Source organism: Spermophilus citellus (assembly GCF_964194105.1).
Source record: "Spermophilus citellus genome assembly, chromosome: 3".
Lineage (NCBI taxonomy): Eukaryota > Metazoa > Chordata > Mammalia > Rodentia > Sciuridae > Spermophilus > Spermophilus citellus.
In genome coordinates this window covers 215532747-215547522 of record NC_138184.1, presented here as the reverse complement: position 1 = coordinate 215547522, position 14776 = coordinate 215532747, and the positions used below count along the sequence as shown (strand labels likewise).

The 14776-nt window shown below is 40.5% G+C and overlaps 1 protein-coding gene across 2 annotated transcripts in view; it reads right to left on the bottom strand.

Annotated features, from left to right (window-relative positions):
• Positions 1–10700, bottom strand: part of AKR1D1 (aldo-keto reductase family 1 member D1) — a gene marked incomplete at both ends in the record, with an annotated part of 41196 nt that extends 30496 nt beyond the window's left edge. For both annotated transcript variants that reach the window (XM_081284556.1, XM_081284557.1), the window contains 3 exons: positions 763–879; positions 4288–4455; positions 10608–10700. In XM_081284556.1, coding sequence (XP_081140682.1) covers positions 763–879; positions 4288–4455; positions 10608–10700 — 378 coding nt within the window. The remainder of the gene's footprint in view (positions 1–762; positions 880–4287; positions 4456–10607) is intronic.
• Between the last annotated feature and the right edge of the window lie 4076 nt (positions 10701–14776).

Sequence of the window (14776 nt, the reverse complement as noted above, 5' to 3'; positions counted from 1 at the left end):
AAGAGAGACAACAGAATGGTACTCCTACAGAATAGAATGGGTACAAGTTGAATTGGTTGCCTAAAGGAACGCTGGCCACTGCAGAGTTCCTTCTTCCTGCAGCAGGACCATTCTTCCTGCAGCAGGACCTTATTTACCTTATGAACAAGTGGCCAATTTCATTTCTTAATCTCTTTCTTTCAATTAAATTTTAAACTGTTACTGCTCTGCTATGTGTTAAATTATCGATGTTTTTTATAGATTGAGAAAGTTCAAGGATGGCATTTGACCTAGAAGAATTGATAACATGTAGACACTCTGTCCTTGGAGTTGTCTCTAAAAACACGACTGTCTTTAGGTTGTCTCTCATTGGAGGGGGGAGGGGCAATATGTTTTCAGTTGCACAAATTGTGTTGCATTATGTTGTGTGGGGACATTTTTATGACTGTGTGAATAGGAAGAAGGGTGTATCTGGATTCTGGGCAACAAAAATGTGAATCACAGTCAAGGGACTGCTTGTTTGTTTAATGGAAAGAATTTATAGTTGTAAAAACATGGTATAATAGAAACCACATTGAGTTAAGAATCAATAAACTTGGGGTTCAGACCCAAGTCTGCGAAATTAACCTTTCTGGGCATTTGACAGGGAAGGTTAGTACTCTGATCTATGGAAACAAAACATCATAACATTCTGTGTTGCTAGATAATGAACAAGGCCCATGCACACAGCTGTGGGCTCATGGTCACTGGGTGCAGGCCTAACCTTTAGGCACCTGAACTCACCTTAAAGGCCATGGGTACTTCAATGATGTAAAGATCCACATAATCCAGTTTCAGGGACTTGAGTGTCCTCTCCAGGGCTGGGCGGACCATCTCTGGAACATGATTTGTAGCCCACAGCTGAAAGAATCAAGGGGAGAGAATTAATGTCCACGCTGTTTTCACATTAATACAACTTTCTATTTTTTTTTGCAAAGCATTCATGCACATTCCATTCACTCATTTCACAAAAACAGGGCTATGCTGCAGTGTTAACTAAGTGTCGGATGAGCGGGTAACACTCTTGACACCAGAGCATCACTCTATCTGAACATGGTATACGACACTTAAAGACATACCTGGCTGCAAAGAACCCAATTATATGACAAAGCCTTTTGGTCACCCTGTGCTAATTTCCTAACTGATCCATGTTGCTTTCACTCTTCTTCACTGTGTAACCAGAGAACATGTATCTAGCTAGATGTTTTGAATTAGGCTGGCACATTTTTTTTAATGCCATTTTGATAAAAATGTGTCCTTCAAATGAGTAAAGAAAATAATTATGCGCATGGCTTCAGGGGATCCTTTGCTTTGTGATAGGTGGTACAGAAACCTGGCAAAATTTATTGCACCACTTTAGATTCTTCCTTGCTCTTTTGTTCTGGTTTGTTCTTATAGACCCAGGGAATTCTCCCAATTTCTACAAGAATTTACTCCATTTCTAAAACATTACATAATGAAGGTTTGGTTTGTCACAGCATGTATACCCTTAGGTATGTAAATCTGAGTGACAAGGAGTACTCAGACTCACAGGAAAAATTAATACATCATCTCACAGTATCAGTCTTACGCAAAGATTTTTTTTAAGGTAAAAAAGGTTTTGACTTTTTGTACTCTTTTGTCACAAGAAAGACAAGCAAAATTGGTAAAATCTAAATTTTTGCTGCTGCATTGGACAATGATTTTTTTTCCTGCCCTAAAACCACAGAGAAGAAAACACAATGTGGAGAGAGTAGTGGGAAAAAGTGTTTTAGTTATGACTGTGGGTCCCTTCACTGTTATCGCTGCCAACCTATCTGAGGGAAAATCCCTCATATAGGGATTTTATATTTTAAAAATTTCATATTTTAATTTGCTTTTAATCAACACACTTATAGTATTAGATTCATGCCAGATATCATGCCAGATACTGTTTAAGTGCTTTATAAATGTTAAGTCATAACAACTTTATGAAGTGATTGACATCATTTTCTCCATTTTACAGAGATGGTAACCAATGCCAAGTAGCTCACAGCTAGCAGGGAATATGGGATGAGCAGTTGTATACATTGTTTTGCACTCTGACAGCCAATCTGGCTCCAAGGTCTGTGCACTTAACCACTGTCCCACTGCCTCTCAGGCACGGGTAGAGCTGCAGTGAAAGCTGATCCTATGGGGCATAGCCTGTGCTGTGATGTGAACTCAGGTACACACACCCTTTCTGATTTACTTACTATCATATGTTCTTATGTGTACTTTATGATATTTAGCACATTATTGATCTTGTACATGTACAAATAACGAGTTACATGAACAACTGTACTTTGAGGGCAATTTAAAGGATTTTGAAAGATAATTTGACCCCTTCCTTCTTATATGTTACTTTCAGCACCCATCATAGTAAGAAATGGCTATAAAGTAGGTTAAGCTAAAGGATTATGTGGTACATCTGCCCCAGGTGTTTACAGCTAGCTTTTGTATTTGTGACCTTAAGAACTTGTGTGTGTGTGTGTGTGTGTGTGTGTGTGTTGCTGAGGTTTGAACCCAGGGCCTTGTGCATGCTAGGCAAATACTCTACCACTGAGCTACATCTCCAGCCCCTGAACTTATTTTTTGATTGATATTTGTTTGCTTTTATTAAACAAAATCTATTGGTTTCAAAAATGGATTCAATTTCTTAGTCTATTAAACTTATTCAAGTATTTCCTTTTAACCCTCTTACTCGCCACAAAATGTAACTCTATTACTACTACTTCTCCAAAACAAATTCTGTTTTGCATGATTTTTCTGTCATATTTACCTTAAAAAATACAAACTATTTTAATTAAACACAGTGTACAGTTATCCTTCAGTTGCTGTGAGGAATATTGGTTCCAGGACCACCCTTCTCCCACCAACAATACCAAAATCTGAGGATCTAGCATAGAACCTATGTACATCCTCCTGTATATTTTAGATAATCAATAAATTACTTATAAGATTGAATGCAGTGAAAATCCTATGTAAGTAGTCATTATACTGTATTTTTTAAGGGAATAAGGACAAGAAAACAGTCTGTATTTGTTCAGTACAGATGCACTTTTTTCCTGAATATTTTATAATCACAGTTGGTCAAATCCACAAATTCAGAATACATGGATATGGAGGGCCAACTGTACTTATAAGAGTTTATTTACACACACACACAGACACACACAGATGAAAAATAAAATGAACATCTGACATTACCCCACTTTTGTGAAGTCAAGAAATAGAACCTTACCTGTCTAAGAAGCCCACTATGGACCATATCCTTATGCAGAGGATATTCCATCTTAAAATTTGTGTTTATCTTTTCCTTGCATGGTTTTATAGGTTTTACTCTCTTTATAGGTTTTGCAAGGTCCCTGGACTCTTCAGGCAGAGCTTGAATACACTAAATAATAGTGTATAATTTTGCCTTTTTATCTCTGTATAAATGGAATTCTACTGAGAACTTGCTTTTCCCCCCATCAGGTTGTCAAAATTCACATCCACCCTTTTGGTGCTTCTAGCTGGACTTCAGTCATCATTATTATGTACTGGGCTTGAATATATCCAATTCATTTGCCTCTTCTATTCTTGGTGGGCCTTTGGGTTCTTTCTAGCTTGGGGCTATCATAATAAGGGCTGTGGGCACCCTTACAAATGGTATTAGTCATATAAGACAAAAGCTCTCTGGAATATGTACTGGAGAGGAATTGTTAAGTTATAAGGTGTGCACATTTTCAGCCTCATATGCATGAACCTTGGAAACATTATACTAACTGAAAGAAACTAGACACCAAAGACCACAGATTGTGTGATTCTGTTTCTGAGAAGTGTCCACGATATGAAGCCTGTAGAGATGGAGAGTACTTCAGTGATTGCTAGTGACTAGGCAAGAAGAATAAATGGGAAATGACTGCTAATGGGTGGAGGGTTTCTTCTTGGAGTGATGAAAATGTTCTGTACAACCAAAGACCTGATTTAAAGGAGTGACTTTATGGTCAGTGAATTGTATCTCAATCTAGAAAATAGCAATAGATGCACAAATAGTCACATGCAAAAGAAAAAGCAGGCTTTGCTCAAAGTTGCCTGAAATCAATGCCTATGTATGAACAAGGAGCCTCTCCCTAACCTGCAGGGGGAATCAGTCCTCTAAATTCTTGGGACGATTGAGATCTGGCAGTTGAGGAGGAGGGACAGGTCTTGAGAAGTCCAACTTTCTTTAGCCAAGAGAAAAGGCGCCATGAATGCAAATGGAGATGGAGGGTGAATGCAAGATCTCACCTTTCCACAGTAGAAAATATCCTCCCTCTTCACCTTCCCTTCTGCTATCTTCTCACTGATGGCGTCTCCCACTTCATTCTCATTTTGGTAGAGATGGGCCCCATCAAAGTGCCGATACCCTATGTCGATGGCAATCTTCACTGATGCGGCACAGTCCCCCTTTTTGGTCTGAAATGACAAGCAGTTTGGGAAACCACCATTAATCAGGAAATTTTGCATTGCCTTGTTTTACAACTAACAGGACAATTCCCAATTCCACGCTGTTGTAGACAGCATGAATGGTAGACAGTGTATGGAGACAGAGCCTCCCCTCCTCCAGAACGCAGTGTACTTTAAATATATGCAGCTTACTATGTGTCAACGATACCTCAATAGATTTAGGAAAGAAGGATCACTGGGGTCATGTTTGATTTCTTCAAAATGCATATATTTTGTAAAATTTGGTAGCCAAATCTTTGTTCATTTTATTAATCTGAATTAATCAGAAGAATAAGACTATCCTGTCACTCAGTCTGAAGCCACAGTACAGGGGGACATCTGAATGACATGTCTTGTCCAGTTTGTGTCCAGTCACAGATGTGCCCATGGCACCTCCAATACACTTACTGTGCTTGTTAAATGGGAGTCTCAGGGAGTCACATCTAACCCAGCTCATGATGGGCCAGTTCTTAGCGCCTGGTTTCTAACACTAAGAAAGCCAAGGCTTCTGTGGCAGGGAGTGTGAGTGTGCAGTTGTCATAGCAACTGGAGAGAATTCCAATCCCCACTATGCTAAAAGGGAAACAAATAAACACTAACTGGATTTTTTTTCCTTTGTTTTTTTGTTCTTCGAAATAATAGTCCATATCAGCTTTAGGAAAATCAGAATGAGTTGTCTTTAAAATGAATAATTCCTTTACAGCATTCTCTGAAAAATATTTGACAATCAGACAACTGGACCCTTTTGTTATGTACAGGGTATGTCTGATCTAAATCTCAGGCTCTACTTATTGTGTTTTTTTGGTACTGGGATTGTACTCAGAGGCACTTTACCACTGAGCCACATCCCCACCCCAACCCTTTTTTAAATTTTTTACGTTTGAAACAGGGTCTCACTAGTTGCTTAGGGCCTCACTAAATTGCTGAGGCTGGCTTTGAATTTGCGATCCTGTGCCTCAGGCATGCCCCACTGTGCCCAGCAACTTTTGTATTCTCAAAAATAGTCCCCTGAGTGATAGTTGTGGGGTGTGTGTGTGTGTGTGTGTGTGTGTGTGTGTGTTGCTTGTAGTAAAGAAAAAAATAGAGCCCTTCTTGCACTCATGTCTCTATCAGAATGGGATAGAAGAACAAAATTGAGAAATGGATTTAGCTCCCTGGGACCACTTATGTAAGCTTCCTGCCAGGTCCCTGGACTCTTCAGGCAGAGCTTGGGAAGCCACCCTCACCCTTCTCCAAGCTTAAATGTAGATCCAAACCAAAAAGAAAGAAAGAAAGAAATCTTAGTGTAAAAGCAAGGTTGTGCCTTCCCCTGGTGAGGCGAGGTTCCCTGGGTTGAGAGGAGGAGAGGGCACAGATGGGCAGAAGGAAGAAAGTGAAGAATGTTGGAAGGATAACCCCTGAGATGGGGTTCTGAGGTCCTCAGACCCGCTCCCACCATCTCCCTCAACTCTGGGGCAAAATGGACTCCTGTTTTAGGTTCCTCCTGGGTACTCAAGGGCTTGCACTTGACTTCTCCTTGTGCAAAGATATAGGTTCACTCTTCAGATTCGAACCATGGACTACAGAAATCTCAACCAGGGCCACCTAGGAAGGGTGCAAGTGCTACTGAACACTGGTTCCAGTTCAATCCCCTGAACCCCTTACAAGAAGTTGGACCTATTCAGAGAAAGAAGTCTTTGTAAGGCAGGAGAACCTGGGCTGGTTGGCTTCACCAGCTCCACATAAGTCCTTTCCCACGGCTTCCCTCTCCACATGTTCTAGTGGGGGATGAATCAGGCAGATTGGGGGCCACACTGTCTTTTGTATTTCAGCCTCCATTTCTGCTCCCATCTCCACGTGCCTCTGAAGACATCCCTAACACTTCCACTGGCACCCTGCTACAGTCCAAATGCCCTATCAAAACAGAATGGGATCCCAGGACAAACACTGATAGACTTGATCATATATATTGACGGTGGACAAATTTCAGTTCAAGAGATACCTTGGCCTGGCATTAAAAGGTTTTGAAAAGCATCTCAGGCACGCCAAGTGGAGAAGGCTACATTTGGACATCAAACGCCACCTCGAGAACTGAGACTGATTCTGAAATTAATATAAATCAGCACTTTTATTACAGGATGATTGAAATGGGTACAGGTGGTTCTATCTTTGCCTCATCATCCCTGGGGCAGAAAAATAAGGAGTTGGTTATGTGTGTGGCTCAGAACAGAAAGCCATGAGTCTGCTCTGAGATGCTCCCTTCTCTACATCCTCATCTCCCCCACCCCTGCCCCAAGTCTCCTGGTGCCTGGTGCTCATTTCTAAGAGCACTCTTCTTATGTCTACTCTCTGATTGCTGTATGTCTTTTCGTCTGAAGTCACACTGCTCTGTGGGAACTGGCACATGACCGCTTTTGAATATTTTTTCATCCTAGCATTTAATATTGCTAGGCAGCTAGAAGGTTCTTGTTTTTGTTTTGTTTTTTGGTGCCAGGGATTGAACTCAGGGTGGTTAACCACTGAGCCATGCTCCCAGCCCTTCTTATTTTTGGAGACAGGATCTCACAAAGTTTCTTAGGGTCTTGGTAAGTTACTGAGGCTGGCTTTGAACTCACAATCCTCCTGTCTCAGCCTCCTGAGTCCCTGGGATTAGAGGTGTGCACTACCATGCTCAAGTTCTTAATCATTCTTATTGGTAGACACAACATATTGAGTCCCACTGAATGTCAGAATATACACACACATTCACACACACACACACACACACACATATTTCTAGACACTTTCATTTACAGAAATATATATAGAAGATCATAGTTACAAATATGCTGTTTTATTGATATGATATATTCATAAAAGGCAATATACTATGGGATTCATAGCATAGGGTCTGAAATTATATGGATTCAAATTAGAGCTCTGTGCCTTAGCATTATCAACTTGGAGTCATTTATTTAATCTCTGTGGCTCAATTTTCTTATCTGTCAATAGGGTTAACTGGTACAGACTTTGTACTTTTGGGAGGATTAAATTAGAAAACATATGTAGTATAAAACCCTTAAAAGGCCGCCAGGCACAGTAGCACATGCCTGTAATCCCAGTGGCTCCGGGGGCTGAAGCAGGAGGATCACAAGTTCAAAGCCAGCCTCAGCAACTATGGGAAGCCCTAAGCAACTTAGTGGGACCTCTTTTCACAATAAAATATTAAAAAAAAGCCGGTTGGGCATGCCGTTCAGTGTTTAAATGCCCCATGGGTTCAAACCCCAGTACAAAAACAAAACAAAACAATAAACCTTAAAAGGGTTCCTGTCAAATGGTTAAGTTCAGAAAAATTTTAGCTAATATTTTGCAATCCACTTACATACCCACGCCCTCTGATCCACACTCACACACACATATACATACACCTCTCCCAAGTTGGTTCTTCAGTGGACAAGCGTTGGCTGAACCCACATGACATTCTAGGCACTCTCCTAGAATATAGGGTACTATATTATACTAGAAAATACAGAGCTGAACAGAACGTGGCCCTTTTCTTCATGGATTCACCGTCTAGAGAGGAAGACGGCAGAGAAACAGTGGTTCCCACAGAGCACAGCGAGTGCTGCCACCGTGTGGAGCAAGGGGCTGCAGGTGCATTACACAAAGGAGCAAGTCCCAGGAGTGCAGGTAGAAGGCAGCAGCTCACAGGAATGGAGCCTGGAGCGCTGCTGGGAACCCAGACTGTGGGGAGAGAGGGACAGTCTGCTGGCAGGGCAGGGACTGTGGGATTCTCCCCAACAAACATTGGTAGGGAGCCACTGAAATGATTAAGCCAACCTGTGGCACGCCTAGATTGAGGTTTTAGAAAGATTCTGGTGGTCTCCATCGGGGTGGTTAATTAGAAAGGAAAGAAACTTGAAGACTAGCCCAAAATAAATAAAAGCCAATCCAAGGCAGCGACAGTGTGCGCTGGGAAACCAGGAGAGAAAAGCAACAAGAACTCAGCAGTCACTTGGAACAATGTGGAGAAAGGGAGGAATGCTAACGAGGACAGAAGGAAGGTATGTGTTCTGATTTGGAGCTCCTCCTGTGTCTGGGAGTTACTGCTACTTGCTGGGAGAAGTATTCTTTGGGAAAGGGGAGACCTATGTAGTGGTACCTCATTAGTTAGATGGAGTACAAATGCATTTGTACATCAGAATTACCCCAGGATCTTGTTAAGTGAAGATTCTTTTTATTTTATTTTATTTTTTAGTTTTCGGTGGACACAACATCTTTGTTTGTATGTGGTGCTGAGGATCGAACCCGGGCCGCACGCATGCCAGGCGAGCGCGCTACCGCTTGAGCCACATCCCCAGCCCCAAGATTCTTAATCTCTACTCCTAGAGATCCAGATTCAAGACATTGGGGATGAGGCCCAGGAATCTGTATGTTCAGAGTGTCTCAGGGGATTCTGATAGAGCCAATCCATAGCTGTATGAAGAAGATATAGCAAACAGAATATTAAGTATGGATTGGTAATCTCTGTATATATGTTGGTTGGAGCCAAGATTTTGGACAAGGTAAGAGACAAAGGCAAAGAAAGAAGAGGCAAAGATCAAGGACCTAAAACTACTACATGAATGATTTTCCTTTGCATTACCAAAAAAAAAAAAAAAAACCCAAACTAAACAAAACAACAACAACAACAACAAAAAAAAAAGGGCTTGGGCAGTTACAGTGGATGTGGAGTTGTGATACAAGAGCGAACTACTCACCGAGAGTTTGGTTTTACTCCTCTGACTTCCATTCTGTTTGCTGCCACCCGGAATATCTTTCAAAAACAGATCCTGGGATGCTAGTCCTCTGCCCCTAAACTCTAGACGATTTCTTAGCTCTATACAATGACATGAACTCTTCTGCACATATTCCAGTCTCAACTTTTTCAAAAATTTTTCAAATTTTTCATATTCACCTTCCGTCTCCTCCATTCTTAACTCCATGTTGCAGCTCTATGGCTTTGCCTGGACACATCATATGTCCTATGTCTCCAGACTTCCCATATTTCCTCAGCTCTGACTCTCTGTCTAGCTAATTCACACTCAGCTTGTAGAGTTCAATCATACACGATCATTCAGATTTCAATGGCATTTCTCCACATATGCTAAGGTTTAGATCTCAAATGTTTCCCCAAAGACCATGTGCTAAAGGCTTTGTCACCAGCCTGGAGAGCTGTTGGGAGAAGGTTGAACCATTAAGAGGAGAGATTAGTAAGAGCAAGTTAGTTCACTGAGGGTGTGCTCTTAATGGGGCTATTGGGAGCCCAAGCTCTTTCTCTGTCTCTGCTTCCTGCTGCCAAGAGGTAAGCAGCTCTGCTCTGGCACGTATACCCAGCTGTTATGTTCTCCTGTTGCACAGGCCCAAAGTGACAGGGCCAAGCAACCATACACTGAAATCTCTGAAACCATGAAGCAAAATAAATCTTCCCTCTGTGTAAGGTGATTATCTCAGGCATTTTGTCACAGGACAGAAAGATGGTTAACAGGACAGAAGGCAGTAAATGTTAATTGTAATGAAGAATTGTTCTTCTCAGCAGAAATTTACCATGTTTTAAAGGAAACCCATTTCAATCCTCATGGTCAAATTTAATTCTTTTCTGTTTTCAGAGATACACTGTTTACAGTTCCATTGTAACAGAGATCTGACCTTTACGATTGTTTAGTTGTTGGAGAAATGGCATCCTCCATTAGACTGTTTAATGCCTAGATAGCAGAGATGTGTTTTCTGCATATTTGAAGCTTCTATAGACTATTGCTCAGTGCATGGCAGGTACTTACTAAAGATTTGTTAGGCTGAACTAAAAATTCTTAAATATAACCTTTTAAAAAAACTCCATAAATCATAACTCACAAATTTGATATGTCTTAGTTCACTCTAGTTATTAGCATTCAGATGGATATCAGTAAAGAAAGAAAAAAAAATACCATTTTCTAATCTAAATTAGTTAACCATGAGCAGATACAGTGTAACCCTTGGTTTGATTCCCATTTAGGCAAAGGGCAGCAGTCCTTGGAAGTTGCTTTATTTATAAAGACAATCAATGATATCAACTCAAAATCAATTACAAATTATTCATTAGTTAAATGTTTAAAAAAAAAAAACAGAGAGAAAGAGAAACTTACCAATGCTGGTTCTGAGAAAGTCCCAAGTCCAATGATGGGAATGCTGTTTCCATCGCTTAGAGGTATGCGGTGATTTGCAGCACTGAGGTACATCTTGGAAAGAGAGTCTCAGGATTCAGTTTTCTAAGAGTGATTCTGTATAGGACAGGGAGAGTTTATTTTACAAGGTGATCTAGGGTCTAAAGAAAGGAGAGCTGTGGGGAGGAGCTGGGGGAGGGAGGAGAGATGAACAAATCTATTTCTCAACCTGGGTTTATCTTTTTTTCCCCAGGTCTTCCTAGAACTCCTAAGCATGGCTATCCTTTGAACTTCATCAATGCATGCAGATAATCAAACTTACTGAGACTCTGAGAGCTTATGTTTACTTTTTTCTTTTTCTTTTCTTTTTTCTTTCTTGTTTTTCTTTTTCTTTTCTTTTTTTCTTTCTTGTTTTTCTTTTTCTTTTCTTTTTTTTCTTTCTTTCTTTCTTTCTTTTTTGTTTTTTACAAAAAGAAATTGAAAAAAACAGAAGGAAATCAATCTGGCCTCTATTCATTAAAATGTTTTGTTGGCAAATAACAGAGATCAATCTTAAATTTTCTTAAACTATAAGGGAGTTTATTCGTTCATATTTCTGAAAATGTGAATGAATATTTTCAGAATATTTCAGGAGAGAAAGAAAGAGTGGAATAGAGAGGGAGAGAAGCTCTCTCTGGTCTCTTCTTATAAAGAATTAAGTCCATTATGAAGACCTAACTCTCATGACCTCATCTAAAGTTAATTACCTCCACAAATCACCATCTTCAAATAAAGTAGCCCTTCCTTATTTGTAGGAGATATATTACACGATCCCCAGTAGATGCCTTGAAACTGCAGATATATAGTACCAGGCTCTATATAAATTATGTTTTCTTCCTACACACACACACACACACACACACACACACACACACACATATATATATATATATATATATCTGATAAACTTTTACCTTTTCACTTAAAGGAAGTACTTTACAGATTCTCTTTGATCTATCTGAATATCCAGCATCATTACTCTTGTGCTTTGGGGCCATAATTGAAATTTCTTCTAGTAGATAAGCTAATTCATCACTTTTACATATAGCCTCCAATAAAGTCTCAGGACATGGACATAATGCAGCCAAATTTTTCCACAGAGTAAAATAAGTGGTCTTTAGCCCAATTTCTAATCGAGTCCTTATTTACATCTAAATTCTCATGAGCATAACCTTTAATGTCCATGTTTCTAACAACATTCTGGTCTTCTGTGTTCTCACCAAAATCACCCATTAATTTCTGTTTACAGCATTCTAGACTTTACTAGCCTGCTTGCCCAAACTTTTCCAAACTCTTCTTGCTATTGAACAACATTTTCAGGTGTAATCACAACACCTGACTTCTGGTATCAATTTCCTATGTAAATCCGATTTCCCCAAGTTAATTCCATCTGGCTCACAATCTTAGAGGTTTTATCCATGGTCACCTGGCCCTGTTGCTTTTGGTCTATGGTGACACAATACATTGTGGTGGGAGTGCTACCAGACCCCATTCCATCTGCTTGCCATTCAAAAGCCTCTATTTGGGAGAAGAGAGTTGGGAGAAAGTTAATAAAGTTTATTCAAGGGCTAGCCCTGAGAAGGTAGAGGGAAATATCACCCCCAAAACAAAGACCATCTTTGGAAATTCAGGAATACAAAGGCTTTTATAGGGAGAGAAAAGAGGAGCAAGGAACAATGGGTAGGAACACTATGTGCTGCATTATGAATCCAGGCTTGAAAACCATTTCAGCCCCCAATCCCCACCCCACCCTCCCCAGTTTACTGGAACACCCTTGTGATGAAAATCAACCTTTTTATCCTAGTCCAGTCTCTGTAATAAACACATTATTTTCCTGGAAATTAAGCCTTATCTATACTTCTGCTTTTAGTTTAAAAATAGGGATAGCAAGTTGTGTTTTGTGTTAGATGATTCATATTCTGATGTTATCTGATAGTCATCACATGTCCTTGGTTCTATAAGTTTAGAAAAAAGTGATTAGTAAGTTTTATGATTCATGTCTTTTTAGTTTCTGTTACAAGTTTAGGATAGAAATATGAAAGGAAAGCAAAAATTGGCTTTTGTTGAAGAACAGTTTTAATGCATTAGGCAGATTTAGTTGAGATTTCAAACACAGTGAAGCTAATGGGAGACTAATAATGTATTGCTCAGGTACATAACCTCCAAATTAGTGATCTTTAAAGTAAACTAACAGCAAGTGAAGTAAGAGAACTTATTTAGGCTTTTCTTTGGTTACTGGAATATACTAAGAAAGAGGTCTTTTTACCATGTGGCATCTAAGAAGCAGAGAGAGAGATAGGAAGGGGTCAGGATAAAATCCTTTCAAGGGTACAGCCCCAAAGACCCACCTTCTTTCCACTAGGCTCTGACTCTTAAAGTTTCGCCATCTCCCAATAGCACCAGGCTGAGGAGCAAGCCATTAACACAGAGGACATTGGAGGACATTATAGGGAGGGAAAAGAGGAGCAAGGGGCAATGGGTAGGAAGACTGTTGAGAGCCACAGCCAGGTCAGGATGGCGCCTGGCATTTTGCCGGAAGGAGTGGTTGAGAAGTAATGCCAGCGAGCCATTAAGATGATGATAATTGAGTTGGGTTGTGTATAATTATTAAGATGATGACTGATTGCTGTAACTGAATGATGCTGAATTGAGGCAAGCTGTGTATTCAGTTGTGTATGTAAACCTCTGCTGTCTGGCAATAAGGCGGCTCCTGCTACCTCGGGTACCCGCTACTTTTGAGTTCTCGCGGAGTTCTCGTTGGTTCTCGCGGAGTTCCTGTTGGTTCTCGAGGAGTTTCCATGGAGATCTAGACAGTTCCCATTGGGTTCGGGCAATAAAGAAGTTCCTGTTTGAACCTACAAGTGGCTCGTGAGCCTGGCTATTTGTGCCCAGCCAGACTGCTGCAGAAGACTATTTGCTGCATTACGAATCCAGATTTTAAAACCATTTCTGTCCCCCATCCTCACCCTACCCCCTAGTTTACTGGAACATCCTTGTGATGAAAATTAACCTTTTTATCCTAGTCCAGTCTCTGTAATATACACGTTATTTTCCTGGAAATTAAATCTTATTTATACTTCTCCAAACTATAGAAGGGTGGGTAGCATATACAGTGTTGGTACAGTGGTCAAAGGGATGATTCACATCTTGGGCAGGATGGAGTGGCATGGCACAAGTTTTCATCATACTACTTAGAATAGTGTGCAATTTAAAGCTAGTGAAATATTATTTCTGTAATTTTCCATTTAATATTTTAAGATCACAGTTGACAGTGGGAAGCTGAAGCCTTGAAAAGTGAAAGTTCACGCTATGGTTTCTGTGTGGTGTCCCCCAAAAGCTCACATGTGAGACAATGGAAGAAGATTCAGAGAAAAAATGATTGGATTATGAGAGCCCTAACCCAATCCGTGGATTAATCACCTGATGGGATTAACTGAATGGTAATTAAAGGTAGGTGTGGTGTGGCTGGAGGAGGTGAGGCTTTTGGGATTTGGCTGTGGGGTATATATTTGTATCTGGCAAGTGGAATCTCTCTGTCTGCTTTCTGATTGTCATATGAGCTGCTTCCCTTCATCACACTCTTCCACCATGAGATTCTGTCACCTTGAGCCCCAAGAAATGGACCCAGCTGCCCATGGACTGAGACCTCTGAAACTGTGAATCCCAAATAAACTTTTCTTCCTCTGCAGTTGTTCTGGTCTGGTCCTTTAGTCACAGCAGCAAAACAGCTGACTAAAACAGAAATTGGTACTGAGAAGTGGGGTCGTTGCTGTGACTAAACTGACCATGTGGTTCAGAAGCTTTTGGAGGTTTTTGGAATCAGTTGGAGAAATTTTGAGATGTGTAGCAGTGCAAGCTGGAAATGCTTTAGATTGTTGTAAGTGGAGCTTAATGGCCGATTATGGTGTGAGCTCCGAAGACCAGGATGCCAATAGGACCGTGGACAGTGAGGACAGGGCTCAAGAGGGTTCAGAGAAGGAGAATTCTATTGGAATTTAAAGTAGAGGCCATTCATGTTATATTCTGGTTGAGAAGTTGTCTGCATTTTACCCAAGTTCTGATACTTTCTGTGAGGCTGATATTAAGTGATGGACTTCTTAATCTGGTGGAAG